The 18,479-nt window shown below is 34.4% G+C and overlaps 1 protein-coding gene across 3 annotated transcripts in view; it reads right to left on the bottom strand.

Moving 5' to 3' along the window:
- The window catches only part of LOC128983201 (protein Dr1), a 50,630-nt gene extending 37,227 nt beyond the window's left edge, over window positions 1-13,403 (bottom strand). Inside the window, exons 1-3 of one of the 3 annotated variants that reach the window (XM_054402399.1) lie at window positions 13,262-13,387; window positions 7,875-7,933; window positions 3,115-3,371 (exon numbers count right to left, since the gene is read on the bottom strand). In XM_054402399.1, coding sequence (XP_054258374.1) covers window positions 3,115-3,346 — 232 coding nt within the window. In that variant the 5' untranslated portion in view covers window positions 3,347-3,371; window positions 7,875-7,933; window positions 13,262-13,387. Of the gene's footprint in view, window positions 1-3,114; window positions 3,372-7,874; window positions 7,934-12,383; window positions 12,513-13,261 lie in introns of those variants that run through there. The other 2 variants (XM_054402398.1, XM_054402400.1) reach the window with 2 other exon arrangements.
- Between the last annotated feature and the right edge of the window lie 5,076 nt (window positions 13,404-18,479).

Below are 18,479 nucleotides of genomic sequence, written 5' to 3' on the forward strand. Positions count from 1 at the left end.
TTGAAGGCTACTTTAACCCTCCGAGGGTCCCTAGTTTTGGCCTTAATGTTTGCCTATTTTTTGCACATTTGCAAGGTTTTATTAAAACGGATCTGAGAAGCTTATAAACAATGTTAATTATACTGTTCTATATACCATTTTGTTTGGAAAATCATGGGCTTCAATATTATACATAAAACATAAGGAACATTTGTTACAAAAAATTTTTTAAGTAAAAAAAATTTCTTTTTGGAAAATTTTCAAAAAAAAAATAAGATCGCGCTCAATGAAGTTGTATAAATTATAGGCCTATAAATATTTGAAAATAGCCACTTTGTTCTAAATTTTATGAGGATTACAAATATATAATCATATAAGGAAGTAGATCTGCAAATAAATAAGTTATGGGCAAAAAACAGATTTCGGTACATAGCGTTTAGCTAAAAATGCATAGCCTAACCATAGCTAGGAATCTGGCTGATAATTTACATCAATATCACTACCTACTTCTTCAGGATCATCAACCAGCCCTTCAAAATCATTTAAATCTTCTTATAATGCACCACGTATATCACTACTTTTGATTTTTAACTCTAAAACAATGATAAACATAATAAAACACATCAGTCATTGGTCCGAGGTTAACTAACCTGTTTACAAATATGCACGTCAGCTGTCTGCTACAATTACGATCGGCTCGGAGAACATACAGCGCTTAGAGACAGACCTTTAGAAATCTTAGAATCTAACGAAAAGAACGATACCTAACTCGATCCAGTTCAATCCAATTTTGTCAGTCATAGAGCCTTTGCTGTAAATAGTGTTTGTGAGTCGAAAAATCGACACAAAACACTACACAAAGTGTGTTACTAGGAGGGTTAAATAAATTCGAACTGCTTAACATGTGTTAGATTAACTTAACACAACTTGCACATCACATTGTTTTTTATATGTTAGGTAAATTAAGTTATTGTGTTTTGCTAAACCTATGCTTAAATTAAACTAAAGAATATCATCAATAACTAAATTGTACGTTGTTGATTTTTGTTTTCTAAAATCTGTTGTATATGTGTAACTATATTTAATTATCAAATGGTAATACAAAATACTCTTATTTTATCTTAACATAGCTTTCAGTTCACATTTACTTTAGGCTATTCGATACATTTATTATTTGTGTTTTGCATTTTTTTAGTCCTCGATGCTTTGATAATCATAGTTTTGTCTGCTGTCTTTAATGCTAAATTATTTGTTTAAAATTTTTTATAGTACCTATTGATATAGTTTCTTTAATATTTCAAAAGACTGTATTGATAAGGCAGGCACAACAATATTTCTAAAGTTTATAACAGCTGACTTAGATTTGCTAATGATTTAATGTGAGTGAAGAAACTGAAGATGGAAGGATTTGTGATTTAATATAAAGAAGAGTGAAATTTAACCCTCCGAGTGTTTTTTGATTTGTCGCTGCAGCGACACATAACACACTTTGTGTAGTGTTTTGTGTCGCTGCAGCGACTCACAAACACTGTTTACGGCGAAGGCTCTATGACTGACAAAATCGGATTGAACTGGATCAAGTTAGGTATCGTTTTATTTGACAGATTCAGAGCTTTCTCCGGAGGTCTGTCTCTAAGCGCTATTCATTTTAGATCCGAAAATATTGTAGCAGACAGCTGACGTGCGTACAGCAGCTGAGCGTGCTGTAAACAGCTTAGTTAACCTCGGACCGATGACTGATGTGTTTTATTACGTTTATCATTGTTTTAGTGTTTAAAATCAAAAGTAGTGATATACGTGGTGCATTATAAGAAGATTTAAGTGATTTTGAAGGGCTGGTTGATGATCCTGAAGAAGTAGGTAGTGATATTGATGTAAATTATCAGCCAGATTCCTAGCTATACATTCTAGCTATGCATTCTTAGCTAAACGCTATGTACTGAAATCTGTTTTTTGCCCATAACTTATTTATTTGCAAATCTACTTCCTTATATTATTATATATTTGTAATCCTCATAAAATTTAAAACAAAGTGGCTATTTTCAAATATTTATAGGCCTATAATTTATACAATTTCATTGAGCGCAAACTTATTTTTTTTGAAAATTTTCCAAAATATTTTTTTTACCTAAAAAATTTTTTTGAAACAAATGTTTCTTATGTTCTATGTATAATATTGAAGCCCATGATTTTCCAAACAAAATGATATATAGAACAGTATAATTAACATTGTTTTCAAGCTTCTCAGATCCGTTTTAATAAAACCTTGCAAATAAGCAAAAAATAGGCAGACATTAAGGCCAAAACAAGGGACACTCGGAGGGTTAAAAAAGATTCATTTAAATTTAATAATTAGTATTTTTGCAACTTCAAAATTGAAATTTAAAAAGTCAATAAAAAATTAAAAGATATGTAATTAAGGGAGATGAAGGTAAATCATGTATGTCAAAGTTTTATTCGAAGATTTGGTCAGTTTTTCTCATATCAGCCTATACAAGATTTAAAATTAATCAAAACCAAAATGGTGGTATCCACTACTTACCAGATTTAAAAGTCATAACTTAAACGTTTCTATTACGGCTATAAAAGTTGAATTTTGTTTCTAAAAGCATTGGCGGATGTGTAACTATTAAATGCAACAGATGTAAAGATGAAAATGTTTCTATTTTGTGTCCTCTTCCCGTTGCAAAGCACGTGTACATCTTTTTTGGTTATTATTTATTGTAGTTCTTAGGTCTCATCCAGTATTCATTGTCAGCTTTATTATTTAATATTATTGCAAGATTTTTGTTATCACTGACAATAACTATTTATTTGCACTACTTGACTTAATTATTAGTTATAGTCCATAGTTTCAATTAGCATAAATTACTTATTTACAACTTTCAGCCTCTGCCATCTTGTAAATCTAGTTGTAGACAAAATTGTATTTATAATGGAGAAACCGTTGGAATATATAAATAAATAAATGATAAAAGATGGAGTAACTTACTGGTAAACAAGTAAGTTGTTCTTTAGAATTAAAGCAAAAGGATTTTTATATAGGCTAATGTTTACATAATACTGTAGTATTTTTTAATATAAAGTCTGTTAGCCTACTTCAAAGTTTGGCCAATTATAAGTAGGCCTACTTACCCATTAAGATATGCTCAGCATTAATTGTCCGTTTTTGTTGTTGGTTACATATTTCATTTGCTTCTGATGATATAAGGTGAATGAATTCAGTACAACAGTTCAATATTAGTTCTCTTGACTCGTTTGCCACACGTATATTTGGTAGTAGTTCTTTTATCATTTTATTGACTGAAGCTCTTGGTAGGGTAAGCTCATCTTCATCTCCTGAAGCCACACTACTCGTGGAAGTCATTCTTCAACGGTTATAATTTCCTAATCTGAAATCACAAATTACAAAATGTATTAACCAACACTTGTACAAATATTCTTCTCCTAATAAATTACAGAATTTAATTCATGTAGGCCTATAATATGATAGGTCACGTACTTTTTTGTCGGTCCTCAGTCTTTTAATTTAATATGGGCTATTAATTAACAGCTGTGTCTAAGGAACATGTCGGCCTTAGTCACTAACAAGACTACAAGATCACGCCACTCATCCTACACTCATCCTTCACTCATATTTGGGTTAAAATACGCACATAGTGGCGTCCCCATCTTAACTAATTGATATTGATATTGATATAATTAGTCTTGGGTGAGTAGTTTGGGGTACAAGGACTCATTTTTAAACCCACATCAAATTGGTTCAGGCTGGTTGATAAATCTGACGGAAGTCTTTGTTGATATATAAACACATGTTGACACATAAAGTTGTGTCTGTCGTGCAATCTGCGTTGATCTGTCTTTCTATTAAATGTGGCCTGCCTACCTAAATTTTGTTATGTTTTTATATTAAAATTGTTAACTTTATGTGTCAACATGTGTTTATATATCAACAAAGACTTCCGTTGGAGTTATCGACCAGCCTGAACCAATTTGATGTGGGTTTGAAAAAGGGTCATTGTATCCTAAATTAGTCACCCCAGAATAATTAAAAGACTGAAGACAGACAAATAGGTACGTAACCTATCATATTATTTGTACATTAGTCTTAGTGGCAAAAATGTTTTAATTCATGTAGGCCATTAATTAACTTAATTCATGGGTTTTTTTATATATACCATATCTTTGTCATATGGTATCCATATGGTATATAAAACTAGATACCGTACCAGATACCCCCGCTGTAGCAAAACTACAGACTAAGCAAATTTCAATTTGTCTGATTGGATTTTCATTTAAATATTTTCTTAAACATATCAGATAAACGGAACATGTTAGGAAATATCGGTGAAGATTTTTAGATCATTGGAAAATAGTAAATCATTGGTTTTCACAGCATCACTAATTAATTAATAAAGATGTTAAATAACCATGGACCTAATATGTAGCCCTGTGGGACGCCGGAAGATTTAGTAATTACCCAAGTTTCGTGAGCCCAATTTTGACTATCAAGGAGCGATTGGACAAGGATTCAGTAATCCATAAAATCAGGGCAAGGTATCCATAATACTGTACCCTTTCAATTTGTACACTAAGATATTATGATCTTCTTTGTCATGCTTCGGCTATATCTATGTAGATCATATCAACCTGGTTATTGTTGTGGAAGGCAGATAGTATAGATTCTTGAAACAAGTGGGACTCTCCTATTAACTTTCCAGGTAAAAAACTATGCTAAATAGGGTGGATGATTTTTGAAAAATTGTATTTGAGTCTATCACCCACAATACTTTCCAACCAATACCAGGGAGTGGGTGTGGCATCGGCGCATACACACCAAGGAAGGAGATTTGTGGATTAAGGGGTTGATCGGCTGAATTTACTGTTTATTATTGATTTTATTGATTGATTAGTTTTATGATCAGTGATTACTATTGCCCTAGTGCAATTATGATTTTAAATTGGTCTATTTAGGCATGTAATCAGGATCTTCTGTCTCTGTTTGTCACAAAGAAATCTTTGCTACAAGTACAATTTGTTATAGTGATAATAACCTAAAGGCTTTACATTTATATTTCACAAAGACTTGTATAGTCAAATATTCCATTCTCTTGAACATATCTCATAAAACCATTGTCTCTAAGATAGAATTAAAACACTAGTTGTCATCCATACACAAAGGAAATAAATAACACATTTAAATATGAATTAATATTTTTAATATTTTTATTTATTGGTAAGAATTTACAATAGGTATGATAAGTTGATATACAGCACTATTTATATGTATTCCAAAACATTTCCCAAGTATGGGGAGCAACATTAAAGTATTCAGAACATGGCTGTTTAATATGGTAAGTATAGGTTCTAGCTTTTATAGCGTTTTTAGCCGAAGGAACCTTGCAGTATAATTCGATATCATAGTTAGAAGCTGTGTATAACACTCAATTTGTAATCTCAAACTTCTCGTGATATTTTACATTAGTTTCATCCATTAAACAAGCGTTAGAATGTACTAACGAAGAGAAATTGAACGATGAAGTTTCATTTATTCCTGTCAACCGTGTATAATTGACACACAACTTATTAAGCTTTCAATGATCATGCTTTTACCGGTAGAGGGTGGTCCTTTAAAAAATAAATTATTTTTCTTCCCAGATTTTTTGTGAAAATGGTTGTAGGTTATGTCAGCATATTCATGCACATCAATAGAGTTCATTTCTAACCATTTCGTTAATTTGACCAATTGCTCCGAAAAATTAATGTCATTGAATATTTTTTTGTAATATTGCTTAGCTCTTTGTAACCTCTGGAATGATGTTTCCCCAAATGATATCATCTTACTTGTTTGAATAGCAATTTTGATTCTATCGTTTGCAAACTTTTTAAATAAGAATTCTTGGCCGTTAGGTTCGGCAGTTAACAAAATCTTTGCTGCTGATTCGGTAAAGCATTTATTTTCCAAAAACAACTCAATCAAGTAAGCATTGGTGATGATAATTCACTTCTTTGTCGATCCGTCAAAATCGCTATCACATTCATCAAAAGCTTCAAAACAAAATTGATTATTTTTCTCATTATGCTTACTACAACAAACTAAAGATTTATCTTCTTCTGTTAGAAAATCTGTAAGGACTTCTCGACCAATTTCCACAATGAAGGTAATTTTGTAAACATTAAATACAACCAACATTCTTTATTTTATGTTGTACATGTGAAATATCAATACCTAATTTGGAATTGGTCTTAAAACTTTCGATGTGAAGCTATGTATAAAAAATGCCAAATGATCATTTGTAGTACAGTACCTTTATATAGGACAACTATCTTCCATGGCGTATAGAAGTCATTTTCAGTGGCATCCATTTCATCCTTGGTGATGTTGTTGAAGTATCATTTGTTGATGATGTAGATGGGATTGGTGTATAGATGTCAATACCTATTATGTATAGATGTCTTGTTTCTTGAAGTATCAGTCGATCCTCATTTTCTTGGATTCCTTGGATTTCTTGGATGTTACTTGCGAAGACGAAGTTCTCTCAGACGATGTTTTTGGTGAAAAACCACATCCTCGTGGTAATAATGCCATTATATGTAAACAATGTACAGTTTTGTGAAGTGCCATTATTATATTAAGAAAACCACAACCTATTCATTAAAAAATTGTATACATAACACTCTGCCTCTAACTCAACACTAACCCGGAAGTTATGTTCCATCTACTTAAGTAGTTGCTAACTATCTGCATTCATGATTTATCTTTAGTTTGAAGAACATATCACCTTCAATTAAGATTGTAAACATTAAGTTATCTCAGTAGATGTGTTAGGAACAAAGGTGTAAAACAAAGGGAAACTCAGCATCTTTTTGGTAGTTTTAGCACCAAAACTAATCAATCAATCTAGCAACCACTAATCAGTCAATCAATCAATCAATAAAATCAATAATACACATTAAATTCAGCCGATCAATCCCCTCAAGCCACAAATCTCCTTCCTTGGTGTGTATGCGCCGATGCCACACCCACTCCCTGGTAAACATTTTGCCACCAGCGGACAAAATCGGGCAGTAATACTTTACATCACTTAGGGGCCTGTTTCATAAAAGTACTAATATTATAAGCTAGTAATATAAGCTTATAAATTTTTATTTTATAAGTTGGCAATTTTCTGTTTCATAAAAAAATGTACAAACTTATAAAATATGACACTTATAATATAAGTTATAAGACAGATATATATCTGCTATGCAATGGTATAATTGTACACCACTACCAAAAAGTGTAATTTGTAATTGTTCTTTGGATATTAATGAATGGTTCCTATTTGTTGGATGCTGTAACACAGGCTTGATTGTATTTATAATATTGAAATTTGCATAAATTTAATGAATATAATTGATAGCTTAACCTATACCTTTCATTTAACTCATAAGTTTATTGAATTTGAAAGTAAGAAATCCTTTGTGTAAATGTTCTTGGTCTTCTAACCATCACTATGTCTCTTTCATCACTTGATCGCTTGATTGCATCTCTATTTTGATAAAATTATTAATATATTTTTACTTTACTACATCTTACTAGAAGATCACAAGTCACAAGTAAAAATTCTATGGATCAAAAAAGGCTTATAATATATTACTCTAAACTTTTGGGTTATAAAATAAGTTTTTTATTGTTTTTGAAACAAGATTTGTGTAAACACTAGTATTATAACTGGTATTATGGGGTGTTAAACTTATAACTTGTTTTACAAGCTTATATTTTTATGAAACACAATACTAGTATTATAATTTATTATTATCAGGTAAATACTTATATTACAAGCTTATATAATTTTATTAAACAGGCCCCGGTCTCCTTTTTACAGAATTTGTATTAGGCCTTTATAACTTACCAACTCTTTAGGGGAGGAAAAACTCCTTTTGCAGGGTTATCATTAAGATTTGATGAGGCCTGTAAAGTAAATACCTTAACAATGACTAATATGAGGTACATACCTTTACATCAACAGTTCAATTTTCTCGTCAGTGGAACTCACTACATGTTTCGCCTATTCAGGCATCGTCAGGTGATATCCTAGCAAGAATGCTTTGTCTTCATCCATGATGGGGTCGACAAGAAACATTTAAATAAATACACACACATTACGCACGAAAACATTTAACAATTAATTAGTAGGCCTACTATTACCGGTCGCGGTACCCCTCTGCCTCCGTACCGCAACCGGTAATAGTAGGCCTACTAATTAATTGTTAAATGTTTTCGTGCGTAATGTGTGTGTATTTATTTAAATGTTTCTTGACGACCCCATCATGGATGAAGACAAAGCATTCTTGCTAGGATATCACCTGACGATGCCTGAATAGGCGAAACATGTAGTGAGTTCCACTTACGACAAAATTGAACTGTTGACGTAAAGGTATGTACCTCATATTAGTCTAATTAAACAGTTCAGGGGCTACATCATGAATTTTAATCTTAACAATGTCTTAACAATGTTAATGTTAACAATGCACAGACGGAGGTATGTTGTCAAGTCCTTAGTAGGGCTTAAGTTAGTAGTTTTTACACATCCGTTGAAGAGGTGAACTCGATTTTTTTTAAAGCTATTATGTTCTGACATATCATTAGTGATGTGATACTTAATATAGTTAGATGCTTGCGATTTACAGAAGTATGAAAGTAATGTCACATTTTCTTGGCTCAAAACTAAAATTGAAACCCCTCAACCTCAACAACTACCTTATTACCTCCTCCTTGGCTTGATACCAGCATATAAGCTTGATAGGCTGTGTCACTAATGTTTATAATCAAAATACTAGGTACAATAAATACAGACTTCCGCCAACTTTAGGATTTTACTTAAAAGTGTGATACATTACTTTTAGATTTTAAAAACTTGAATGGCGGTGGATTTTAAAGGATTGTGAGGTCGTCCTTAAAGAACTCCTTAAGTTTATAATATGGCCTAGCTTTCAACTAACACCTGGCTTGAAATTGTTCGAGATTCATATCCTTCACTGTCTCCGGCAACTTATTGAAGAGTTTGAGGGACATGACTGGGAAGGCACCTTTTGTCTTGCTGTGCCTACAATAAGCTACATCAATGTGACTCTTGCATCTGGTGTTATGCGCATGCAACTGTTGCCTAGTGTAGTAAAAGTGTGCAAATTTGAGTGTACGTAGTTGACACATATTGAAAGATGTAGCAGGCCCGTTTTTGACCCTGTCTGCACCCTAGGCACAAATAATAGTAGCGCCCTTTTGCAAAATATATACAATACAATATATTGCAATACAATATTGCAATATTACAATCTTACTAATATTATAAATGTGAAAGTTTGTGTGTTTGTTTGTTTGTGTTGTGAAGTTCAATCACGCATTAATTACTGGATGGATTGGGCTCAAATTTGGCATGATGATGGCTCACATTCCCGATTAACATATAGGCATATTTTTATCTCAAAAATCCTTACGGGCTCCGCCCCAGTGGCTCTAGAGTTTCCCATGTTAACCTTATGAGTACTCATATTTAAATGGAATTAAAGAATTTATTCAGCTGTTTCAACTAAAAAGGTTTGTTCTATGATATGCAAAGGCATTAAAAGTTATAAGATTTACCAACAGGATGCAGCACTATTATTTTTTTTTTTCATTTATGAAAACAGCTAATTTGAACTAAACAGCAACAAAAAACTGTGATACACAATGAGAACTGTCTGTTTACAGTTATGTTTATGTTTTTAATTTCACAAATAATTTGTGATATTATGAGAATCTTTAATAATTTATTTTTTTCTATTGTTTGGGTGAAGTGGTAGAACATTATGGCTATGGTAGATGTGTAATACTAGGCCTATAGTATACCGTAAATTTAAAGAAGCAAATTTTATCATACTTTGTCCTCCCTCATTGCAAACGCTAAGCTTGAGTATAACTGTAGCCTACTAAGCATTTTATACTTATATGCCACTCCCGTACGAAGGACGGGTACTCTGCTAGTACAATATATATGCAATATATTGCAATACAGGGTGTCCACCCGGAAAACCGGGAATTATGCATGAGTTTTTTTTTTAAGCGGGAATTATGCGTGAACTTTTTATTTCTACCTGGAATTTTCAATTTACCGGGATCGTGCATGACAACAGTGAACCATGAGACTTTGTAATATGTCTACAGAATTTTCCGCGATCACGGAAGACGATGATAATGTTGGCACGACCGCGGGAAACAGCAAGGATTTTGCAGCGATTGTGGAAAACAATGATGATCTCTACACGACTGAGGGATATGATTAACATTTTGCCGCAAACGCAGGAGACGATTACGACGTTTTCACGACCACGGGAGACGATTACGATGTCTACAGGTCCACGGGAGATACAATAATGATTTCTACACGGCCGCGAGGGATGGTCAGAATGTTGCCTCATTCGTGGAAGACAATGATTTCCACATGCCTGTGGGAGATGATTACCATTTTGCCGCAATCACTGGAGGCGATTACTAGCCTATGTATACACAACAGTGGAGGACGATCTTCCCAACCGCGAGTGTTGGTAAAAACTTTATTGTGATTGGGCAAGACGATGATAATGTTCACACGATCGCGGGAAAAGGTCAGAATTTTGCCTCATTGCCAAAGACAATGATGATCTCCACAAGACCGCGGGAGATGAATACCATTTTTCCGCAATCGCTGGAGGCGATTACTATGTACACACGACAGCAGAGGGCTATATATTAAGCCAGCCAACAACAAATTATTTATGTACGGGGTAGAATTGTACCCCCTATCAGATAGCCAAATGTGTACGGGGTGGAATTGTACCCCCCACTTGGACAGGTAGCTTGGCTTGTAGGACGGGCTGGAATTGTACCCCTCCCCCTGTAAGTCTTCAAACGTCTTTCAATTAACTTAATTGGTATTATTAAAATGAAATAGTAGTGAATGCCTTCTAAAGTGACGTATGTTGGATTTTTAATCCTGTACAGAAAATAGTTATTGTACTAAGGAAATATTATTGTGAAGAGATTGTTTAAACATTTGGCTTCACCACTTTACTTCGCCTCGGACTATATGGATATTTTATTAATTTCCTTTAAACAAACCATGAACAGCCTGATTACATTAGGCCTATTGCTTAGTTTGATTTTATAATACTGTTATCTAAATAACTTAAAACCTGTTCGTGAAATTTAACTTTTACTCACCTTCAAACTTCAAAAATACACAAGACAAAGCCCGAAGTCAATTTCGGAATGTCGTAAGTAGGCCTTTTTAATGCTAACAATCTAATAAATAAAAATATATCAATAGTAAATAATACAACATTACGATTCCGGTGAATGGTGTTTTGCCTTCGTCTCGCACGAATGTAGTACCTATATTTTTGGAAATATATTAAATTGTAGGAGTTAGGTCTTTTTTGTTTAGTTTGTTAATATTTTAACCCTAGCATTGACGACAAAATGTTAAAGTGATGGAACCCTACTCCATAAATTCCAATAGGCTACCTATTTCTAGGTAATCATGAACATATTTATTTAATCAAAATAGGCTATAACTTACCGTTGCCAAAACAATTGATTTATGTTTTATGCCTATAGCCTCCGGTTTACCGATTAGGCTAATATTAAAATAATATGGAATCGATTTTTTAAATGGCAATCCTAATTTTATTGCAATTTTTAATGATTACCGTAAAGCAGATATTTACATAATTTTGACAATATAAATTCAGCTCCACACTTACTCCGTACGCATAGAGAAAGCTTCAATATTACTCGTTAAATGACAAATTTTATTATAATTTAACATAAACAAACAAAGACAAATAGGTCCAATGGAAAATATTGTCAATACCGGTACATTATTTGTAAAAGTGTGAGTGGTCAAATTTAGAGGTTTTGCGTTTTCAAGTCCATTCTAAGGTTGGAGTTTAATGCATATTATATTATATTTATTTTAGATGCCAAACATTTATTAATCACCAGTCAAATGGGGGGGAGCAATTCCGGGCCGTACATCTACTTCTGCGGTCACCAGGGGCACAATTCCACCCCGTACTGACCAAAGAAACGTGAGTTCTAACTGGGGGGTACAATTCCCGAAAGGGGGGGGGGTATAATTCAGGCCCGTACAGTTTTTTAGATGCCAGTGGATTTAATCGAACCTCTCGTGCATAACAATATCAAAGTTTATGAAGAGGGTACAACTCTAGCCCATACATGCCGTTTTGGTCGAGAAAATGAGACGTCAATAACCTGCAGGGGGTACCAGAGGGGTACAATCCCGCCACCCAACGAAACAAAGTTTAAGTGGTACTTCCGTGTGTCAAAAAACCAATTTTCTTTTTGGTTGGTAAATATGGTAAATGGTAAAAATACAGATTACCTTCTTTCCTGAGATTTTCTCCAATTGTAGTCCAAACTACATCTTTTTTTACGTGGTTTTTGTATTCCGGGTCACTCAACTTCCACAGCACATCATGTTGAGACACCAACTCGACAAGCTCTTCCTCTTCGGTTGAAGAACCGTTCATCTACACCTCTTTTTACCGTACAAGACATAATGAAACTGCAATAACTGCACGGTCACAACACAGGGGAACTCCATTAAACCTGGTGTTGTAATACCACAGCGGAAAATTTTGCACCGCATGCCGGAGATTCTGCGGTCTGTGGAACCATAGCTTAAGCTGGCACTTGGCAGATCGCTACGAAAGTATCTAGTTCATAAACATTATGTCCCGTCATGCGGGTTGCATCAACTGTCCTCGCGACCCATATGAAGGTGCTTAAGTACCCTACATAATACAAGGGGAGTCAACCCTCTGATGCAGCGGAAATGTTTGCAGTCCGGTCTTTTCCCTACCTCCACCCTCCTCCCGCCAACACTGCCCACGCTAGGCCAAATGTCAGCTTAGATGTCACAAGCTGTGTGTGCGCGCGCGCGTGTGGTCGTCTGGTCGTAGTCTAAGAAAGCAATTGCATATCAAAGACCCTAGGTTTGTCTTGCTAATTAAACTCCTTTAACATTATCTCAACAAGAACCGATCTCACACATACAAACATGTTGACATTTTTATGAGAATAAGGAATTTTGCAAAAACAAGGAAATGCGTGTAAATTAGGCCGTTTTCTTTAAAACATTATTTTACTAACACATAGTTCAACTGTTTGTTTACAAGAACATAACCTCAAATTAGTATATTTTTACTTTGTTACAGTAAATTAAAATATCATTATTCATACTTCACTAAGGACACTCACACAACAAGCAGCTTTCTCCTTTTAATGATTTTTTTCTCGGACAATCATCTATTAATTACATCGTCAAACAAAAATTAATAGTAGGCCTAATGGAGTTCGTCATCGTGAGGGGGTAAGAAGTTAAGTTATTTATAGAACTGAACTGAATTACTGAAACTGAACTGAACTGTCGAACGAACTAACTACAACAACAAAGGCTACGGACGGACGGAGACTAGACTAGACCGTTAGACTTGGCTGAAGCACTATGGTGGAAGTAAATAAGGTGTGCTACTCAGCCGGACGCCGGACGAGTTTGAGACCGTTCTGCGCATCGCGACGTGACGTCACCTTGGGGGCAAACCGCTTCGCGCGCGTATAGTATAGCTCAGCGTGACACTGCTCTATTAACATCAACATTTTGAACTGTTAGAATTGAGGAAAAATTATGAAACTTGACATGGACATCAATTATAAGTGGACGATGCGTGTTTTGAAAAAATAGTTTGTAATTGTTAAAAACTTAAGCTTGAAATCACTCTTTATACTTGGCCTTTCTTAAAACTATAAACATGTAAAAGTTAGTGGGCACCAAATCACGTACTATTTGGTTGGAAGCATTTGACCAGCGGGAAAGTTTTAGATAAAGATCCAAATTTAACTTTCCTTCAAACTATATACCGTTAGAGGCGTTATTTCCTGAGATATGCTAAGTTATATGAGCGCGTGATCGGAGCGCGTGCTGCGAGTCGAGTCAGTTGCCAAGTATTAATCACACATTGCCATCCAACAAATAATGTAGTTTCATGAATATAGTATCATTGATACTTTTATTCCTGTATTTATATTTTTATGTGAAAAATTTTTGTTTTGTTGACTTCAGTGTGTTTTTCCCCGTTTGAATATGGGTTATTTCGTAATAGTTCACAGAGAATATATAATATTGTCTCCTCGGTGAATAGGCGTTGCCAAATTGCATTTAAAGTATTGCAAATCGTTGTTGATTAGTTAAAACCAAAGTTTGAAAATAGTGGTTTAAATAATAAATGATCTTTAACGCAAAGGAATGTATTTAACGTAGTTTAAAAAATAAAATGTACTCTGTTAAAAAATAAGTTGGTGATTAAACATTGTATTTATAATCAGGTTAAAATATAAAATTGTTTCACTCTTGCAATACCATGATAATAAAATGTGATATTCCAGTTTTTCGACAGCTAGGAACCTATTTCACTGGGGTTGTTATCTATGTCACAACTTTGGCTCGGGTGCGGGAGTGTGTGCGGGGGATGATCACGTGTTGTTTGTTTTGTTTTCGTTTCTGTGTTCACCCCGAGTTGCAGTAGATGTCAGTTTTCCATAGGGCACACATCTTTTTACAAAAATGCCCCATTGTGCAGTGTCCGGTTGTTGTAATAGTTCGAAAAATAAGACAACGCAACCAAACGTGCGATATTTTAGTTTTCCTCAACAAATCAACAGGAGGCTAAAGCCGGGTTTTCCTAGACGCGGAGTCGGCGAGCGGAGAGAGGAACGCGGAGAGCGGACTCCACTTGTCTTAGGCAATTTAATGTTACTGTTTTCCTAGAAACGGAGCGGAATGCCATGTTAATTTCAATTCCGCTCTCCGCGTTCCACTCTCCGCTCGCTGACTCCGCGCCTAGGAAAACCCGGCTTTAGACAATGCTTTTTTGCTAGTGGCGAAAAAAGAAAATTTCTAAAGAAACTTAAAAAAGTTTAGAAAAATCCAGAGGTGATGAAATGTTTAATTTTTTAGATGTTTACTTTCAGGTCGTAAATATAAGATTGCAAAATGTAATAAACTATGTTTTTTGTTAAGGAAATGTTATTCACTTCCGATCCTATAAATTTTATGGCAACTGTTATCAAAGAGAGTTAATTTGTATAAAAACGAAGATGTTGCAACGCATTTTAATGTAAAACTTATTATATCTGTCACATGTTAATCTATATAATTAATACGCTACATGAAACTTTGTCGGTTGAACTCCTCCGCCATTTCTGAACCGATTTTATCCATTGACGTCTCATTGGAAAGAGCGTGTCGCGTAGATTTGCAAACTGGCCTTACATTTTTGAAAAAGACCCTTGGTCTCTGCCCCAGTGGCTTTAAAAGTTCCTATGTTATCCTTATGAAGAACATAATTGTTTACATTTTGATCAGCTGTATAATTTAATTGCTGTTATTTATTGTTCAATTCAATGAAACGCATTGAGGTACATTTATTTACTATTTGAGTTTGTGTAAACATAACCCCCAAGACGGATCGTGTTGGTATGGTTGTATCTTAAAATTGTGTATTTATCGTTGTTTTGTGACGCTGTGACGGATCGTGTTAGCATGATTGTAACTTAAATTTGTGCATTTATCGTTGTTTTGTGTAGCTATAATTTGTTTATTTGTTGTTTTTTCTTTGAAATGCCTCCGACGCTACTACAACGAAACATAGACAGGAGGCGTAATCGTGATAACGACCGCAACTACAGAACAGTGGCGCGTAATAGGCTTAACTGATCACAGTCAGCACCTGACCCCGGACAATCTCAACTATTAGGTTTCAAAAGCGCCCTGCCCCTAACACTACCCCAAAACGCATTTTCGTTCTCAATTATTGGCCCTCTATCAATGACCTGTGTTTTCTGTACACTGTACAGCGAGGCGTTTTGGGAAGGAGAAAACCGGCCGGAATGCTTTAGGTTTATCAATAACGAAGATAAACATGGCCTGAGTTACACACCGGTAATCTTTGAGTTGACTCTTTTAAACTCATTGTAAATATGACTGTTATTCGTTTAGAAATAACTCCTGTAATACTTTGCAATTGCTCGAATTCGAGCAACATGTACACTAGTATTAAATATTTCATTTAAAATGTAGAATACAAAGTATATCCTTATAACATGTAGCTACAGTGTTTTGGATAATAAATACGTGGCCTTATTATCCAATAAACGGTGGCATCGGCTGAGCGCGCGCTCAGTTGCCGCTTGATATAATAATTCTCCGTAGCCAAAAAAGTAATTCTTTTATCGAAATCAAATCGATACTACAGTTAAATTAGAACCTTTCCCTAAAACTTTCCCGCAGGTCTCATAAACCTGACCAAATAATACGTGATTTGGTAGCCGACTAACTTTTTTGTGTTAGTATGAAAAGTTTGAAGTTTTATCGGTGGTTGAATGGTTTTTAATTCAAATTAATTAATAAAATTCAAACCATAAGCATCCCATGTTAATAGTCCAAGACTATGCAAAGTTTCAGGAATTTGTATCGGTTCTTACTATTAAAAATTACAATTTTATTAGAGCGGCGTCGCTGCTCCATATGGTCGCGATGAGGCATGTTTGCCCCCAAGGTGACGTCACGATACCCCTCCCCCGCACCGCCAGTAGCCGACTACGATGCGCAGTAGCACATGGTGGGCTGAAGCTGGCTGACGAACATACTCGACGTTCTGTACCCACGAGCACCTCAGCTTCCACAAGCACAGAAGGCCTTCGAACAGTTAACAGGTAACACAGGGATAACAGGTATTAGTGTAATAGCTTCACCGTATATCTTTATTGGACCTGTTTCTGTTTAGATAGTTGTTTTTTTCAACAGTTACAGTAGCGAACTATACATTGTGATTTTGAAAAGGTGTTTATTCTTTAATCTTTACTGTTTGTTTACTTTTGACTTGAGCTGCTTGAAAAGGTGTTTTATGATTATGAAAATTAACGTTTTGTGAGTGTGCTGAAGCTGATTTGTTATTAGGGAAATTGTTTAGATGGGGGTGACCAAGCGTTCTATAGTAAGTTATATATCATTAGAAACCAGATTTTTACCTGAAAATAATGGTGCAAAAATTGTTCTGCTGCCACAAAAACTGAATTTACTACGATTTTTTAAAGTTTATTACTGTAATGCCTCTTTTCGGCTGGTCTCTGTCGCCATAACTTTACTGTGAATTGACTGACCAACACAAACATGAACGATTGAAATTGAAAGGATCGTCTAGGGAAGAAGAAGAAACCTAATATGACAAAGAGTAAGTTTATACAATGAGGTAGAGGCATTTATAAATTCAACTGAGCGTTGATTATGAACTACTTCAGTTCTTATTAAGACATGTGAGGTGGGTAGGTTGGGTGTTATGCGGACTGGTGACTGTATTAAGTGTTTTGAAGTTAGGTTGGATTAGGAAGGTAAAGTTTATAATGAATCGAGTTGTTGATTTATATTACCTCCAGGCTGTTTATGCACTTTGTTAAAAGTACTACAAACACAATAAATAATAATTCATTTTATTAAAACTGCCACTACACTATTATCCTCATGGGACATAACGGTTACATGGTCAAAACCTAAGCTAAGCCATTCGGTTACGTGAAGAGAAGAACTAAATGAATTCCTTCTTCAATTTTCATAATCCAGTCCCCAGCCAGATCCAGATTAAATATGTCCGAACTAGAGGTGTTTATTAATGTTGATTAATTTTAATCAAATAATACATGAGTTAAAGCCTAATTAAATTAACATAATTACCTTTCTAAGTGTGGGTTGTGAGGGTAATATTTACATTAAAATGGCATATAATCAATCAATAAATGTGAATTGTGCTATTAACTTCGATTATACAGTGTAAACATTGTAGTGCAGATTCAATGTTCCTAATAAAACATCTATAATATTAAAACGAAACAGTGTTTTTTTATTTCACGATTCTGAATCAACCACTCGACGGATTTTCATGATTTTTGTGTTGAAAGAAAGATAATTTTGAGAACTAGGGAATGTCGAAGCCATAATTTTAGTTTAGGATCCCAGTTTTTTAGAAATTAAGTTTTAATTTTTTTTAAGTCTAGCAGCCGACGCTAAGATTCTAAACTAGCTTTTGGCATAAAATAATTTGCTTAACATAACAGCTGTAAACATTCAGCTTTTGTGTCACAAATTCAGCATTTGGATAAAAATTTAAAGACATACTTAGGGTTGACTTATTTATACTATGTGTAATGCCAATCACTGATACGTTCAATTCTTCGGATAGAGGATGACAGATTAATTAAATATTCATAGTAAAATACTAGGATGTTCAAATTATTTTGTAAAGCAATCTTTGATTTGTTTTTGTGCAATATAATTTGTTTTAACTAACAGCTGGTTAAATATAAAAATATTCTATAGAACTATTAGGTTATTTTATTCACTCTGATTTTGTCATTGATTATAGGA

Source organism: Macrosteles quadrilineatus, unplaced genomic scaffold, assembly GCF_028750875.1.
Source record: "Macrosteles quadrilineatus isolate MER2022 unplaced genomic scaffold, UCM_ALF_1.0 Scaffold_1__1_contigs__length_201487025, whole genome shotgun sequence".
NCBI lineage: Eukaryota > Metazoa > Arthropoda > Insecta > Hemiptera > Cicadellidae > Macrosteles > Macrosteles quadrilineatus.